This window comes from Chrysoperla carnea, chromosome 4 (genome assembly GCF_905475395.1).
Source record: "Chrysoperla carnea chromosome 4, inChrCarn1.1, whole genome shotgun sequence".
Classification (NCBI taxonomy): Eukaryota; Metazoa; Arthropoda; class Insecta; order Neuroptera; family Chrysopidae; genus Chrysoperla; species Chrysoperla carnea.
In genome coordinates, this window is record NC_058340.1 from 64,497,237 (window position 1) to 64,516,148 (window position 18,912).

Consider the following 18,912-nt stretch of genomic DNA (forward strand, 5'->3'; position numbering starts at 1 on the left):
TCATTTTATTGTAAATACGCTGGGAATGATTATCCACCAAATATCGGTGAAAAAATAACGTTTACAAGCTGTCGAAGTTTTGATATATTTATTAAAAGTAGCCTTGACCATATTTTTTTAGCCAATCCTTTATAGGTATTTTACATTTCATAAAAAATAACTCTCATTCGGTTAAAAGATGGGTCAGAGTTAATTCGGATCTTATTATATAACTTCTTATGGAGTGGATGTATTGACAGAAGTCGTGGCTTTATGACGAATGAACTCACGAGACTTTGAAAATTTACAATAAATTACCTAATCAGAAAGGTATTGGACGGACAAATCATAGTCCCTAGCTGACAAATCATAGTTTTTATGTAAAAAATTTAATCACTTTTAATAGCGTTTTTCTTTTCATCTGTTTTGCATATACCAACTTTATTGAATAGTTTATCAATATTATGTTGCCTTTTTATGATGTGTCGGGAAACTGGTAACAATTATTGTATCAAATATTCACAGTTTTCCAATAGAAACTACGTTTTTTTATGAAGTACATAAAATAAATATCTAGTATCCGGAATAAAGAGATTTTACGTAGTGATTTATTTTGTCTAGTATGAAAAACTTCTGTTGCGATTTTTGTCAAAATATGGCAAATAATTTGGATTGATTTTTTTAGAAATCTAAGTCCAATTGATTATAAAAATTGGCAAGCCGCTTTAGACTTACATTGTAGATTTGAGACTCCTACATAGGAGACACAAATCTTTCCTCGATTCCTTGTTTCCGATGCATCAAAGAATGAAAGAAGTACTAGCCCATTCTATCATCATTATGTTTCGATTTCTCGTTTTTCGTGATAAAAATAAGAAAACCCTGTTTTATAGGCTATTTTTTGACATAGATTACGAGTAACGGAATTTGAGAAATTATTATCGCGTATCTCCATTGCTATTATTTTAGATTACAATGCTCTTTAGATTTTTAATCTCGAAATCTAATAATATGTCCTTCAATTATTTGAATCTCATTTCAAATAAATCCCTTGTAACACAAAAATTATGTACAAAGAATTCCTAAGGAAAGTAGTGTTTTTGTCGCATGTTATAAATCAACATTTACATTTCGTTTATCATCGAGAATACATGTGAACGTTATTTTCAGTGTTATTCCAGGAACTTAATCATGAAAAATAAAACTCTATTCATATTACTATCAAATTAATAAATTTCATGGTATTCGATTTTTTGTAATTAAAAAATGTAAAGCATATTAAACAGATGATTTATGATTGGAGTTTCTGAGATATCGCAATATTTGGATCGATTTTAGTTAGTATCTTAAAAACTATTCGACCAGTCATTGAATGCACCCGATTTTTATAATTTTTGGGTTAAAATTACCTTATATACTAAGTTTTATCGAAATTGGAGATTAAAAAAATTTCTCGATTTTTTGCAATTTTTTTAAGGGGTACAAAAAATCGAGAAAATCGAAAAAAAAATTTTTGTTTTGGAATTTGATGAAACTCGGTGGATAGGGTAATTTTGATCCAAAAAGAATACAAATCCTGTTAATGTAATGATTGGATGCAGAGTTTCTGAGATATCGCAATATTTGGATGGATTTAAGCCCGTATCTCAAAAACTATTCGACCAGTCATTTAATGCACCCGATTTTTGTAATTTTTGGGTCAAAATATTAAGTTTATATACTAAGTTTTATCGAAATCGGAGATTCATGCAAATTTCTTCATTGTTTGCAATTTAAAAATTTTTTTTAATAGTTTTGATCAGCATAGCGAGAACCACTTGCTTACCAAAGTTCTATCAATAAAAATCGTGCAAAATTTTTAGGAAAAACTGAAGAAGTATAATTTCCATTTCTCTTACGAGTTGGCTTTATATGTCTATTGATTTGATATTATTTTTCAAAGAATGTGAATCACGTGAAAATTACAATAAAAATTACTTTCAAGTTAACGTGCGAATAGCACAACAACCACTTACACAAATAAAAACATTACTTACTAATAATTTGTAATAAATTTTTTCATACTGACAACTCAAATGAAAAATTGAAAAAAAAAAATAGATAAAAAAAATATATTTTTTATCCAAAGAAAAATGATAAATTACTTTTATTTCGATTGTAGTGTTTGTAATATCAGAAATAAAAAAAACTCTTTTTACAACATGATATATAAAATACTCGATATATTTTATAAAAGTAAAAATATCCTATAGATATATATGTTTTTTTTATTAATAATAAAATATTCCTTGAAATAAAAGAAAATTCGAATAATTTGCCATAATGTTGCCATATTTTAAGTTATTATTATTGTTTTTATAATAAATAATGTTTCCATACTCGGCAAATATTCAAATAAGATAGGTCTAGAGCTAGGTATTGTATTTGATAGGAATTTGAATTGCAATTTTTATGGTGTCGAGCAACGGATATCTTGTTCTTTTCAAGTTGGACAAAAGGATTCAATAACCTTGTTATTGTTTACAGCCTCTTTGGATGTCAACATTTTTGGAAAGAAATTATTTATTAGATACGACCTTAAGGTAGTACTATCAGTAATAGAAATTTACATTCAGAATTTAATGAAACTTGGCATAGTTGTTTATTATTACATCATAACTAACCAGGGGCCATCAGAAAACTGAAAATCTGAACGTCCAGTTTTGTGAAATAAAATAAAATCTGTGATTCCCATAAGGATCAATGTTAAAATATATTTTTTTCAATTCTCTGAAGGCCTCTAAAAAGTTAACTGGTTAATTATGATAGAATAATGGACAACTATGCCAAGTTTCATTAAATTCTGATTGTAAAGTCTATTACCGATAGTACAACCTTAATAACAACCTCCGAAATTTCTCACCGTTCTGAAATTATGTTGAAAAATTGCGCCTGACTCTAACACTAAAAATATATTTTGATGAATTGCAAAAAGTCGTTCTTATTTTTATGTGAATTATAACTTCCTTCCTTCTCAGTATGAGAAATCAAAAATAATTTCTAAAATAGACATTCAACGTTATACGATATATCCACAAATTACCATTTTTTGGTAGTTTGTGTTTGGTATTTTTGGAAACATCAAACATACCGTTAATAAGGGCGTACATTAAACACTTGTTAATAGACAAATAACAAAAATTATGGTAATATAAAAGTTAAAATAATTTTGAAGGATTTAAGAAAAAAATACTGTTATCGAATAAATTCATTGAATTTTATGTTTTAAAAGTGACAAAAAGTGACAAAAAGAAAGATTAAAAAAATTCTTCAAAATTTACATACTTTTCCCTATAAACGCACATAGCAAGACAATGATCAAACAAAACATTTTATTGCTATGAATAAAATATACAATACTAGCTTGATACCAGCCCGCTTCGCTGGGTTTAAAAGTAAAGATTGGTAAAGACCATCGCATTAAAGCCTTCACCTCCCTTGCTCTCACTTATTCTCCTTCCATAACACTCGAAATAATGGTAGGAATTGTTTTAGACAGGTAAAATGTATGTACAGTTTAAATCTGTTTAAATAAAATAGTCATAATCCATCGAGTATATCAGAAAAGATGGCCATAAATTTATTCTTTATCAAAAAAAATTAGTTTAAAAAAGTAAATTTAAACAAAACGATTTGTCTAACAACGCAACGTTTTGTTTTGTTAGCCAACATTTGTATTATCATTGTGGATAGGTTTCTATAAAATAGGAGCATTTGTAGGGTTTGAAGTGTATTTTTTTTTCAAGTTATTTGTCTTAATAGTCGTTTTATAGAATCATTAATAATCATCGAAAATTTATTTTGATGTTTTTTGTATACAAAATTTAGTAAACAAACAAAACAAAAAAAAAATAAGTTTCCTGAAAATGCTTATAAAAAATTATTTTCTAACAAAAACTTTTTGTCGATAAGTCTCACATTTTTGCTGCATTAATAGTGACCGCTAGCTTCTGGTATTAGAAACATCTCTGTACTGATTCTAAATATTTATTGTTCCATTACTTTTGTGATACCTGGTAAACAGAAGATTAAATTTTGATTTAAAAAAATCTGAAATCGATCAATAGAGTTATTGGCTTATAAAATTATCAGGAATTTTCCATTGATGGAAAATCAGACAATACAATATATTGTTTGCATGAATTGATGACAATAATACCTACCTATTCTATGGAACTGACATATGCCAGTCAGTATATCTTTTTTAACTGTCCAACCTGTTGAGAGATGATATATTTCATAAATAAATATATTAATATTAATATGCAAATATATTTATTATACAGGATGGTTCAATTTATAACAACAGAACTTCATCGAATAGTAGATAATATTAAAATATAATAAATAATTCTCAATGCACTTAAAGTCGGAAAAGCGTGCTTTTCTAAATACATTGTGTTGATATTCGCAAAGAAAACTGATATTTTTGTGAAAAAAGGAGGAGGTTATCAATTCGACTGTATTTTTTATTTAATGTGTGTTACCTCAGAACTTTCGATTGGGTGAACCGATTTGATAATTCTTTATCTGTTTGAAAGCTGGTGCTTCCCGTGTGGTCCCATTTCATTTTGATCCAATTCTGACAACGGCATCCATGAGAAAACCATAATAGTCGTAAATTTGCATTAAGTATGCACGGCAAGAGGACGAATAACTCAATATCACGCCAACCGATTTCGATGATTCTTTTTTTAGTGGCAAATTAGTTAGTGCACTTCAGATTCAGTAAAAATCATTATTGTTATTTTTGGAGTCGGAGTCAGCCAAGCTAATGTAGCAAACTGTTCTGTCAGAGTTGTTTCCTTGGCTGACACCGACTCCAAAAATAACAATAATTTTAACTACATTATATTATCGTTATTCTTTTACTTTTTAGTGCATATAAATTTATTTTGGAAAAGTTTTTCTTTTGAAGTCGATTTTCTTTTTGATAAAAGTTTTTATTTTTATTTTCTAAAAGTTCATGACCCCGTGTTTAGAAAAAGATGGATTCCAGATTATAAGAGTCTTGGTAAGTTGTCATTATTGTAATGTTACCTATCATGTTGATGAAATTCTGCTGTTATAAATTTGACCACCCTGTATATATATATATTTATAATTAATATTCACGACATGTTAATTAAAATAATGTACTCCTATTACTTGACAACTTAACAAACACTCGTCAAAATAATGTATTTAAAGTCATCCATAAACATACAGAAATTGATTTAGTGTTCAGAAGATTTATGTAGGTATAAGATAGATGCACAATTTATCATCCACAGAACGGTAAAAGTTTTCGATCGTCTCACCTAATTTTATTTTATATCTTTAGTTAAAGATTGTTTTGAAAGAATACTATTTAAAATAATGAAATTCTTTTTTTACTTAACATAAAAGGGCAAAGGACACAAATCCACTTTGTACAGAATGAAATAAAATTGTGAGTTACCAATTCCCTTTGAGAAATTTCTTGCGCGCCAATTGAAAAAAATATTCGCTATAAAGGTACCAGTTGATTAAAACTGGACTGGAACGGTTTTAAAAAACTAAATTATTCTTAATTTATGATGAATTTTTCAGTACCAAGAAAATGGTTCTTGCCCGTTTTGTTAAGAAGATAAACAAACAAAACTTTAAAAATATGCAACTGTGTGTATATAATTTGTATATGTATACATTCGATGTATAAGTATTATGTACAGCTACACATTTGCTATCACAAATAGTGTACAGCAAGTTTTTATAAACTAAACTGTAACCTTATAATCATACCTTAAAAGTAACTAATAATTATTACATCGGCTCGGAGATGATGAATTTGCATTTGTAGTAAAACAAATAGAAGAGCATTTCCAAAATTGCCGTTTAATAATTGGTTATTTAAATAAATTAATTCTAAAAAAAATTTTCTCAAACTTAATAAATTTTACGATACTGTAAATTCTTTACAGGCTGAATTTAAAGGTTTAAGTGGACCAATTGAATTTAAAGAAGGACGTCGAATACATTTTCGTTTAGATTTATTGAAACTGAAACAGCATGCACTCGTCAAGGTTGGTGAATGGAGCCCTACAATTGGTGTAAATATCACGGATCGTGAAGCATTTTTTGATCCTGGTGGCATGAATGTTACATTGGTGGTTATTACAATTTTGGTATGTGACATTATTTTCATAATTTCGTGCTTAAGTTTTCTTACAAGTGAAATTTAGAAAATTTAAAAAAGTCCCCAACAAATTCGGTTTTTTCCTCATACTACGATGCCATAGACAAACATACCTATACACAGACACATTAAATTTATAACATCCCTCTTTGTTAGTCGGGGGTTATAAATTGCTTATGAATTGTTGTATTTTTTCAATTTTAATTTCTTTTTAAAAAATATATTTTATAGGAAATGCCATATGTAATGATGCATTATGGTAAAAATTATACAGGAAATGATCGTTTCTTTGGCTTTTGTGTTGATGTATTAGATCGTGTTGCCAAGGAAATTGGTTTTGATTATATATTGGATTTAGTACCAGATCGTAAATATGGTGCACAAGATCCTATTACTGGCGAATGGAATGGTATGGTTGCTCAGTTAATGAAACATGTAAGCCCATTTATATGTAATATATATTGTATTATTATATTATATATTTGACCAGTTAGTTATATTAAGGTATGTACACAATATAGTAGCAAGACAAGTATTTCATGAGCCTCTTGTGGTTACTCCATCTTCTTCGAAAATTTAAAAGATTGGAAAAAATCGAAATTTAGGTTTTTCCAACATAGTATTTACAGTTCCTATATGTTAAAACTATAGTAAAAACTTTTTTCCACAGAATTGAACGAGAAATTAAATTTAAGAACTGAATAGAGATTAATACAAAATCCCAAAGTTTCAGATATTTTGACCGTTTAACATGAGATAATTATGCCTACGGTCCCAATTTTTAACAATTTACGTCAACGTCTATATCGTTTCAATATCGTAAGAGAGAGGTTTAAATAGAGAAATCACAAACTTTGCAGCTGATTACCTTGCTATCTAAACAGCAGAAAATTTTGCAACTTCGGGATCTCACAGATGATATTATTACGAGTCTTAAATAATTAGAAAAGCCGTAAATAATTTTTACTCTCATGTGTAATTTATGAGATAAATTAATTGGATATAGTCTTTAATTTTGAGATTTTCACGGTATAGAAATTGATGATCTACGAATGATTATTCACCTAGTGGGCGTCGATTATAAATCGCTTAAACTGAAAAAACTTTGAAGAAATCGCAGCTCGGTTGATTTGCCAAAAATATCACCAATGTAGATAAACCTTAACATACAATACGATCACACCTCTATGGTTATTAGCTAGTTACTTCAGTAGTACATGCATTAGAAATACCCACTGGGATTAACTATCCATGCACACAAGCCTTCTACTAGACGTAGTAGACCTTCATATTATTTATGATACGTGTTAAGTTGTATTGCAATGCATTATAACTGTATACGTAATTATAGTTGTGTTTTTCTATAAACAAATAGCGATACTAGACAATATGCTACAAGTTATATAGAAGCTAGTTACTCTTGTCCATAATGCACTAAATTACAGAAGTTATTATTTTATTTAAATAGGTTCAGTACCACGTACTGAATGCAAATGCACAAAATCCTTACAAAAATAAGCGGGGAAAATGCCTCCATTTTAAGGAAAACCGTTTTAGACTTTAACTCCATGACCGTGCACTTTAGATCAAAAATGGTGATAACCTTTATTATACCATGCATATATGAAACTAGCTGTTACCTGCTCGCTTTGCTGGGCAACATCCCCACTTGCACCCCTCCCTCCACATTTCCTTGCGTTGGATAACAGTTTTGTAATGTACACGTCATGCTCTTTTATTTGATACCCCACTTAGGTATATTTGACAATATTCGATATTTCCTTCCCACTTTCTCGCTACACCTTTCTACCCTCCGAAGGTTAAAAAAATTTCTAAATGTAATTTAAAACATTCTGACCAAGTTTTGAACTATTAAAAGCCATAATTGAAAAATATGAATTTTTTATTCATGAACACCCCCGCAACCCCCCTTGTGGGTGGAATTTCGTAAAATCCGCTGACCTCTACTTGGCAAAAGGAATATTCCTGCCAAATTTCAAGTCTCTAGGTCTTATAGTTCCAGAGATATCGTGATGAGTGACTATCTATCTATATCTATAGAAAGTCTCCTATATATTTATAGATATACATAGTATACATATTAAGTTTAGTCCCAAGTTTGTAACGCTTAAAAATAATGATGCTAGGAAAAAATTTTTGTCATAGGTGTTCATAGAATCACCTAATTAGTCCATTTCCGGTTGTCCGTCCGTCCGTCCGTCTGTGGACACGATAACTCAAAAACGAAAAAAGATATCGAGCTGAAATTTTTACAGCGTACTCAGGACGTAAAAAGTGAGGTCAAGTTCGTAAATGAGCATCATAGGTCAATTGGGTCTTGGGTCCGTAGGACCCATCTTATAAACCGTTAGAGATAGAACAAAAGTTTAAATGTAAAAAATGTTCCTTATCAAAAATTAAACAACTTTTGTTTGAAACATTTTATCGTAAACATCACTGTTTACCCGTGAGGGCGGCAATTAGGCGGAAATTTTGTGTACAAACTATACACTAAATGTCGGTCGGTAATGCAGAAACCTATAAAGTCATTTACATATGTAATATACTTTATTAGTTATGTATGTGTCACAGGTTTGTATGTGTTATGTGATAAAGAAATCAACACTGACTATGCATGGTATTTCAACAATTAACTCAGTCAATTGTTTGTTTTCACTTGTTGTAAATAATTAAATTACCTAACTTTTTTGTAAACTAATTTTTAACTTCCCGCTAAGAAAATAGGGAAGTTATTGTTTTCACCCCGTTTTGCCAAAATCGAGTTTTCATCGGATCTCGACGTTTTAAGGTGTCAGGAAGCTTCCCTGACTACTTCCGCGAGGGTGTCTGTATAGCTGTATGTATGTATGTATGAGTGTGTGTGTGTGAGTGTGTGTGTGTGTGTGTGGATGTATGTAAACCTCTGATAACTTTTGAACGGCTTGTCCGATTTGATCGCGGTTGGTGCCATTCGAAAGGGCTTGACCAAACTTAGATTTTGAGGCCAATAGATTTCGAGAAATCTCAAAAAAACTTCAAAAAAAATTTTTTTAAGTGGTTTTTTTTTTAATAACTTTTAAACGGCTGTATCGATCAATTCCAAAAACTAATCAGCTCTCAACATCAAAAGCCACGTCGATCACCATCAGTCCGGTCAAAATCGGTTGATTCGTTCGTGAGTTATCGTTGACGAAAGAAAACCCAAAAAAGCGTTTTTTCGGAATAACCTCAAAATTTTTTGTTCTATCAATTGAAACTTAAAGATTCTTCATGAAGCTTCAAAAACTGCGTCGAATGTCATCAACCGCGTGAAAATCGGTTTATTCATTCTAAAGTTATCGCGATTTGAAAATTTAAAAAATAGTGTTTTATCAAACACTAAGATCACGTCTAATTACAATAAAATGCGAGTGGATATAACATCAGAATAGATAAAATTTTTTACACGTTATGAGTCAATACTTAGCGGGAAGTTAAAGGGATGACCTGCAGGGTCAACCGTTTTCCAAATTTTTTTTGTATCATAACCGTTTATGATTATGACAATTTACTTATTGGCTATTAGACCGATATGCCTTCTAATATATATATTTATTTAAACAAGAAAATGTTATAATAATAACTTACCTTTTAATAATAAATGGAACTTTTTTGTTATAAAAAATCATTTAAATAATTCATATCTCAATAGATATTGGAATACATTGTAAAGATTATAATCCTATCTACACTCGTTCCAGCACGCTAATAAACGTTTTGAATTTTCTCGTATTATTAACATAGCATACTGATTAGCTATGGAAATTCCTCATGCATTCATATTTTTATTTCCATATTTTCGTATGCATTTTCATAAGGCTTAAAGCAATAAATTTGAATAAACACACTGAACACAGAATATCCTTTGTACACTATTAAATTAGAAGACTTTATCTATTCAATTAGAAAAACAGTACAATTATTGACGGCCTTTGGGCCGATAATATTCAGTCAAAAATAAACGCAAAACTTAAAAGATTTTAAGTATTATTACTATAACATTAAATGTTTGAAAATAGCACTTATAATTGTAAAACACTTACATTCTTTCATAAAACTGAAAATGATATATATCAATTAGTCGCCCTTTTATACATTTTTTGTGAAAAATTCATATAAATTCTATGTACGGTTTATGAAAAATGTGCTCTGTGGCTTTGATAGTTTTTGCTCATAAACCGTATAAAGAATCAATATAAATTTTTTACTAGAGACGTTAGGTTAGATTAGGTTATATTGGCTGCCCACGAAGGACACACTTGGACTATAGAGCCCATTGTGATACCATATGTGTGTTTTACCACCTTTCCGCTGATAATTTCATTTATCAGCTCCTCAATTTCAGAGGCTGAGTGCACCTCCTTCATGCATATACCATGCACTTCACCAGCCCATCACAACTTTTAATTAAATTAATTTTGTTGCGACGGCGGGATTCGAACCCGCTACCCTATGTAAACCACCACTACAGACGTATTAAAGGGTGATTAATTGATAAATTTAAAATATTTATCGTTTTAATGCTTAATTAATACAATAATTTACATATTTCTTTTCCAGAAAGCCGATTTAGCAGTAGGGTCGATGACCATCAATTATGCACGAGAAAGTGTTATTGATTTCACAAAACCTTTTATGAATCTGGGAATAAGTATTTTATTTAAGGTAAGAACTTTTAACAACCACGCAAAACAAAATGTAACAAATTTTTGTTTACATTTTTAGGTATCAAAAAGTGCTCCAAGTCGATTATTTTCATTCATGAATCCATTAGCTATCGATATTTGGCTGTATGTTCTGGCAGCATATATTTTTGTATCGATGACAATGTTTGTTGTATCTAGATTTTCACCATACGAATGGGATAAAAACTCAAATGCAGCAAAAGATATTGACTTTGAGAATCAATTTTCATTACCAAATAGTTTTTGGTTTACGATAGGTACATTAATGCAACAAGGATCTGATTTAAATCCAAAGGTTTGTTTTTTAGATGATGTGACTAAGCTTCATTAGGAAGCACTTGGAGCCAGTGTAAACTAAACTTGAAAATACCCGATTGGGACTAATTTTGTTGGGCAGGCCACTTCAACTAGACTCGTAGGCGGTATTTGGTGGTTTTTTACGTTAATAATAATTTCGTCGTATACAGCCAATTTAGCAGCATTTTTAACTGTTGAAAGAATGATAACCCCAATCGAACATGCAGAAGATTTAGCGGGGCAAACTGAAATATCTTATGGTACTTTGGATAGTGGAAGTACAATGACATTTTTCAGGGTATGTATCTCTCAATTGTTTTCTTCTCGAGGTTAAAAACTGTGCAAAATTGTTTTTTCGTATCGCAAAACAAGCGTCGACTATCTATGAGCAAAAATTTTTTTCGTTTAAATTAACCCGTGACCACTCGCTTAAGTCGTTCGAACAATTTAGCGATTATCGCCCACTTATTATATTTAGCCCACTTGAACGAAAAAAGTTTTCAGAAACATAGTTTTTTCTAATTGGCGGGATATTTTGGCACAGATTAGCTTGAGTTTTGAAGTCATACTTTTCCAAAATTTTATATGATGTAGATTTCAATATCTAGTTCATTTTAGGATTCAATGATTGAAACTTACAAAAAAATGTGGCGTTTCATGGAAAATAAAAAACCTAGTGTTTTTGTTTCAACCTACGAAGAAGGTATTAAACGTGTTAAAGAAGGAAATTACGCCTTCCTAATGGAATCCACAATGTTAGATTATATAGTTCAACGTGATTGTAATCTAACACAAATCGGTGGTTTATTAGACACTAAAGGATATGGTATTGCAACACCGATGGGTAGTCCATGGCGAGATAAAATCAGTTTAGCAATCCTAGAATTACAAGAAAAAGGAGAAATACAAATATTGTATGATAAATGGTGGAAAAATTCTGGTGATATTTGTACAAAACCAATCAAGGGTAAAGAATCAAAAGCGAATGCATTGGGTGTGGATAATATTGGTGGAATTTTTGTGGTGTTGCTTTGTGGATTGGCATTTGCAGTTGTTATAGCAATCATTGAATTTTATTATAATTTAAAGCGGAATGAATCTGATTCGGTTAGTAAGTTTTTCGTTATTGTTAAAGATTTTGATTTTATTTCCAGATGTTTTGATAACAAATTCCCATACAGCTAATATATTGAATACTGGATCGTTAGTCTTTATTCAATATCAGCCCAGCCCTCTCGCTTCACTGGACGATCTCACTTATCCCGTTAAGCATAACCCTTGAATTATATATTACTTTTTATTTTGCCACCAAATTATTTTTCTTTTAAAATCGAAATCGCCCCGCGAAGCGGATGGATAACTGCTATCTTTATAAATTATAGCCTATGTGTTATTCTGTGGTATGAGCTATTTTAATGTAAAATTTCATTTAAACCATCGACCCTAGTGGCTCAAACAGAAAAACAAACTGTTCAGCTTTATTATATTAGTTCAGTTTGCCTGATCCTAAAAATGCTTCGTTAAAAAAAGCCATAGTCTCAAAGAGCATGACCAGGGTTTACCTCAAAGTTTATATTTTTAATTAAAATTTTCATTAAATATTCCGTTTTTCTGTGAATTTAAAATGGTACCTTTTTACTGAGAGACTCCATTATCGTTATTCATTGTATAATTCCTTCCATATTGTTAATTAAACTAATGATGAATACTAATAATATACAACACTCAACATATTACATTGTAGTTTATAAAAATATAGTATGACCTCCACATAACCTCCATCTATATTATAATATTATGCTACCTCATTTACCAAATATGTTTTGATTGGAAAAAGTAAAATTTAAAAAGTCGGCTTAACCAGAATTTGACCTTGAAAATCAAGTTGCACAAGACTTTTTTTGACATTTTATTCCCCTTGAAATTAAACTAAGGAATAATAACGTATCAAATTGGAAATATGAAAAAGTCACTTAATTTCAATGTTTTTTTTCCTAAATCGTTTTTCTCTCCCTGTGTGTGAGCGATTGCGTGCACTAACGCTGTATGCGCGCTAGTAAAGCATCCTAATTTCTGTTTGGCAAATTAAAATTAGATTCTATGGTTGTAAAAAATTCATATTAAAATTACGGCCACACTTAAATGATTTGAAAACGTTGTTTTTAAATAATAGAATAATATTTGTCGCTGTGACTGTTTGGCACTTTATGTTGCTAAAAGGATATGAAAAATGGTCTTAATGGTTTATGACGTTGCTTACCTCTTAACACCTTAAGTAGTTGGAGGTAAACAGAGAATTCTAGGTAACAATATTATAAGGAACTATTATCTACTATCTAATAGACAAATAGACAATAGATAATGTATGTATGCAGCCGTAAGGGTTGCTACGGTGTTAAATATGTTATAATGTAAATCTGTTGACGCAAACTATATCGAATGCTAGCTACCTTACATGAGGTCACGTGTATGTTCTAAATGTATCTGACATTATCACATGTGTTGTTCAAACGTAAGTAACATCAATATAAGGATTTATTTTGTTTTATTTGCATGTTATTAACTAATCCAAAATCTTGGCACATACTTCACGCTAGAGCTTTCGCTACAAACTTAAAAATAATTTATCCTTTATACTGGAACAAAACAATTTATAGATTCGTACATGTACAGGATAGAGAGAGAAACAAAACAGTCACTGTTTTGGTTCTTTTTTAACCTCCGAACTAAAAAAACGGGTGTTATAAGTTTGACCGCTATGTGTGTGTGTCTATGTGTTTGTCTGTCTGTGGCATCGTAACGCCTAAACGGATGAGCCGAATTTAATTTTTTTTTGGTTTCATTTGAAAGGTAATTTAACAGATTGTTCTTAGCTATGTTTCATGTGCGAGCTTAGAGTTTTGTACCCGAAAAAACTAAAAAATTGGCGATGATCTTCAAAATCGATTCAGTTTGGAAAAGGCATGATGTATAAATATCCTTTTCATCTCAACTGATATCCTTGACCATCACTTTGGTATTAATTTAAAACGGAGTGTAATAAGTTTAAAGTGTTTATCTATACGTCTGTGGGTTTCTCAGTGGCATCGTAGCCCCTAAACGGTCCAACCGACTTGATTGACAACATTTTATAGCCACGTTTCCAAAAATCGCGAGGGTGTCTGTATAGCTGTATGTATGTATGTATGTGTGTGTGTGTGTGTGTGTGTGTGTGTGTGTGTGTGTGTGTGTGTGTGTGTGTGTGTGTGTGTGGATGTATGTAAACCTCTCATAACTTTTGAACGGCTTGTCCAATTTGATCGCGGTTAGTGCCATTCGAAAGGGCTTGACCAAACTTAGAGTTTGAGGCCTATTTGGACCGATTCGAACCGATAGATTTCGAGAAATCTCAAAAAAACTGCAAAAAAAAAAATTTTTTTAATAACTTTTAAACGGCTGTATCGATCAATTCCAAAAACTAATCAGCTCTCAACATCAAAAAACCACGTCGATCACCACCAGTCCGGTCAAAATCGGTTTATTCATTCTAAAGTTATCGCGATTTGAAAATTTAAAAAATAGTGTTTTATCAAACGTCTATGAAATTTTTGATCAGTCAATACTTAGCGGGAAGTTACAGGGATGACCTGCAGGGTCAACCGTTTTCCAATTTTTTTTTTTATAAATATCCCTAGCTGACCTAAGCAATTACCTCAGATGTTGGCACGTTTCTCACTGTACGGAAGGATAGGCGATGCTGAGTTTATATAAAACTATAAAGTCAATAGTATTTTGTGACACAGAGTATACGAATAGTTACAAACATTGCAAGTTAAATTAGAACTTGTGAAAACAACCTGTATACAAACAATAATAACATTGGAACAATTGTTATTCGATTTGTATTTATTATATATTACATATAAATTAAAATAAATTAGCTTCGAAGAACATTATAATAATAATAATAATGTAAGACTTATAAGTTGTAAGTTGTGTTGTTGTATATTACAAATACCTACCTTTAAAATTAATTATTCAAAGATTTAAATTCATTAAACTTAGTACAATTTATTTGTAGATATACATACATATAACATTTATGTTTTATTTATATCTAGATATGTACAAGTTACAAGTTACAATTTACAATAGACGACAAACAAATGAATATTATTGTGTTGTAATATCTATTTACCGACTTCAAAAATACGGATGCAAATAGATTGATAATTCAAATAATACGTTGTAATTAAGCTTAAGAGGGCTAGGTTGAATGACTCAGAAAACTCATTATTTCGATGATGTTTCGATTTTCGATATCTCTTCCAGACCACTTAAAAAAAACTTGTCTTAAAATCTTAAACGTCCTGCAATAGAAAAAAAATCAAATGTATCTAGAATTACCCGCAGCGTTTTCCTGTGGCTGTTTTTGTGGCTTCTTCTTTTTATAACCATCTTGTCGCCATCCCCTTGCTCTGCTTTTTCTTTATGCTTTATCTGATCCATAAAAGCACCAGCACTGCTAAAGTGCTGATCATATAAACATTCACCACAAATTTTAAATTGATCTTATGAATGGTTTCAGAGATACTGAGACATAATTGTTGCAATTCAAATTATTCTCTTACTTCTCAAACTTCGGAGACCCAAGTTCTTTCGTCAAAAATCGAAAAAGTTCGGAGAAATCTCGATGCTTTATGTAAAACATTTTGTGATATGAAAATTTGACATTCATTGTATGTTTTTTTGATAAATTTTTGATTTTGACGCGCTTCTCACTGTAAGGAAAGATAGGCGATGCGTCTATGTATACTATAAAGTCAATGCATTTATTTTTGTAATCCATTTCGCGCCAAAGTCGACTCCTTAACTATCGAAATCTATCCAGCTTTTGGGAAGATTCGAGGTAATAAAGAAATTTACAAACAAATATTTATACATACATACATGATACGTGCGAAATCCCGCCTTGGCAGTCGGGTAAAAATATATATGTAAATTTGTATACTGAAGTGAAAGAATGAGTATATAAACGCATATTAATCGTTATTGCCTGCTAAATCCAATGACAATTGATCGCTGAGACCGATATTTGATTTAATAAAATTACTCGACTGCGCCAGAAAGAAGGGTATCATTGAATACTATGTTAGGTGGAGTATCATTGAAAATAAAAAAACAAGTACAGTAATTTACATAGCGACTTTAAATCTTCCTATTAATAATGGGTCTCGATGTTGTTAAAGTCGCCATTATATGTGAAATACTGCCCGTGAGTTTAGACTCAGTTTTTCATTATTGTTAAAAAGTATATATACATATATAATATATATAATATCATTTTCTATTTTATATTAAAGGCAAGCTGTGATACAATACGTCATCAATCTATGTGCGAGGAAATGGTTGGAGAATTATGTTTTGCATTACGATGCCAAGGATCTCAACAAAAACAAGCATTAAAACGACAATGTTCAAAATGTATGCATGGTACATCCTATGTACCATCATATCTAGAGATACCACCAACGACAACAATATCATCACCACCAACAACAATGATACCACCAGCACCACCTGCACCACAAACATGTGCACCACCACCACCGAAAACAATAACAATAACAACATCACCACCACAATCACAAACCACCACCGAAAATATTCACAATGAAGAAAAACAATTGGTTTTGAGGCAAACAGTGACATCTATGAAAAAATCTTTGAACTATTAAAAGTACTGTGTTTTACCTTCAACTGTTTGTATAGTGGAAAATGGAAAATGTCAATTAGATGAATATAATTTTTTAGGGAAAAACTAGATGGATTTTGTATATCGAACTTATTGGTTTAAGAGCTGATCGTAGAAAGCCCCTTACTGATAAAACAGATTTAATCATACGAAATTTTTTTTGGAGAAGACAGTATTTTCATTTTTCGACAAATCGGATCTATTTCTAGAGAAAATCAAAATATCATTGTTGATTAAAATTTATATTCCCTGTAAAATTCCATTGTACTGCCTGATCAACTTTAAGTAGTGAAAAAACTAATGAAAAGTTAAAGTTTACCTGTTGTCACCAGAGGTTTGCTATGATCAGTTCTCGTACTATATATTTTTATATTAGGCCGCAATTATCTTATTCTTATGATTCACTCCATGTATTAGATAATCTTAGATGCCATGACTAATTAAAAAATATGACGACCTTCGATTCTCGACAGCGAACACCAAACAACAACGAAAACTGGGTATTGAAAGTATCGAATTAGTACATCAATGAGTGTGAGAGAGTACAAATACATTAAGCAATGTGTATAAGAAAGATACAATTAAGTATCTCCTAATTTATTTATCAACAGTAACAGTATCAACTATTTGCTTAACAACAGTAGCGGTACAATAGCACCAAAACAAACATATAATGGTATCTTTCTTATACACATTGCTTGCTTAATGTATATGTACTTTCTCACATCATCAATGTACTATTTAATAAAAGCCTAATTTCGTTTTATTTCCTGTTTGGTGTTCGCCTTCGTGCTTGGCCGTTATTTAACAGAAATAAATTGTTCGCTCTTCGAATGAGTACTTAGACGTAATAGCTTTATTTATGTTTACACAAAATAGTGGAATTGATGTGAAAGTTAAACATTTAGCTGAAAAAATATAATATTAGGGTAAGTTTATTCCATCTTATCCATAAACTCTTGGGAAAATTACCGATGACGTCAAGCAGTCAGCAAGCAGTCAAGGAATTGGTAACTAATTTATTCGTAATAGAAATGTAAGAAACTTTAAAAAAATAAACTAAATCCCGATGTAAAATAGCGAAAATGTAATAATATTTTCATTACGATGAAATAAATCACGATACCGGAAACAGATAGGAACATTCAATGTAATTGATATAATGTTATTCCGGTGGGAATGCTTGGAGTAGAATAGCTGTATTTAAAATAGGGAAACTGTAAATAGTTACTAAAATATAAGAAATTAGTTCTTAAGATATTACTGACAAAAAACTTAATTATTTACAATAAATATGTACCTTTGAGTTGTTTTAATAAAGAACCAAAAATGTTTTTCTAAAAATCATTGTGTTTTATTTTTTCCAAGATATTTTCTACGAAGCCTGGATGCCCACAGACAAAGTATGACCCTGTGGGTAGGAAAAATCAACGTGTAGTTTCTAATTGACTTTCTGAACCGAATTAAAAAAACCGCTCTCGATCTGTCTACCTGGAAAAAAAAAATGATGTCAAATTCTTAAGCTCTTGTTTACTACACTAACTCCCTTATACTCGATTATATAATCAGAAAAAAATTTTAATTAAGTTTAATAAAACTGATAAGAATTATGTTAGTGCATTTAGTTACAAAATATATAAAAATAATTCAAAATAATAAATTTTAGAGTAATTTTTGAAGGTCAAAAAAATCATAAGAATTAATAAGTAACTCAAAACATTAATTAACCATTATAAAGATTAATTATGCACTCTATGTAAATTTTTGATAAAGATTAGTTTTGGTACTTCGGAAAAGATCGTCAATTTTTATAATATCATTAAACTTAAAAGCAATATAAACATTTTTTTGGCAAAAAATAGAATCGACTAAAAATGTACAAAAAAATTATTTTTTATGAAATTTCGACTCCAATGAATAATTGTGAGCAATAACGCTTTAGCTTAGGATATGGTTATCGTCAACTTCAAAGCGTAATTGCA

General features: G+C 30.5%; 1 protein-coding gene across 2 annotated transcripts in view; it reads left to right on the forward strand.

Moving 5' to 3' along the window:
* The window catches only part of LOC123299374 (glutamate receptor ionotropic, kainate 2), a 39,502-nt gene extending 22,567 nt beyond the window's left edge, over positions 1-16,935 (forward strand). The window contains exons 7-13 of one of the 2 annotated variants that reach the window (XM_044881754.1): positions 5,961-6,164; positions 6,407-6,610; positions 10,775-10,879; positions 10,940-11,194; positions 11,297-11,494; positions 11,815-12,303; positions 16,539-16,935. In XM_044881754.1, coding sequence (XP_044737689.1) covers positions 5,961-6,164; positions 6,407-6,610; positions 10,775-10,879; positions 10,940-11,194; positions 11,297-11,494; positions 11,815-12,303; positions 16,539-16,913 — 1,830 coding nt within the window. In that variant the 3' untranslated portion in view covers positions 16,914-16,935. The remainder of the gene's footprint in view (positions 1-5,960; positions 6,165-6,406; positions 6,611-10,774; positions 10,880-10,939; positions 11,195-11,296; positions 11,495-11,814; positions 12,304-16,538) is intronic. The other variant, XM_044881755.1, reaches the window with a different exon arrangement.
* The last annotated feature ends 1,977 nt before the right edge of the window (positions 16,936-18,912 follow it).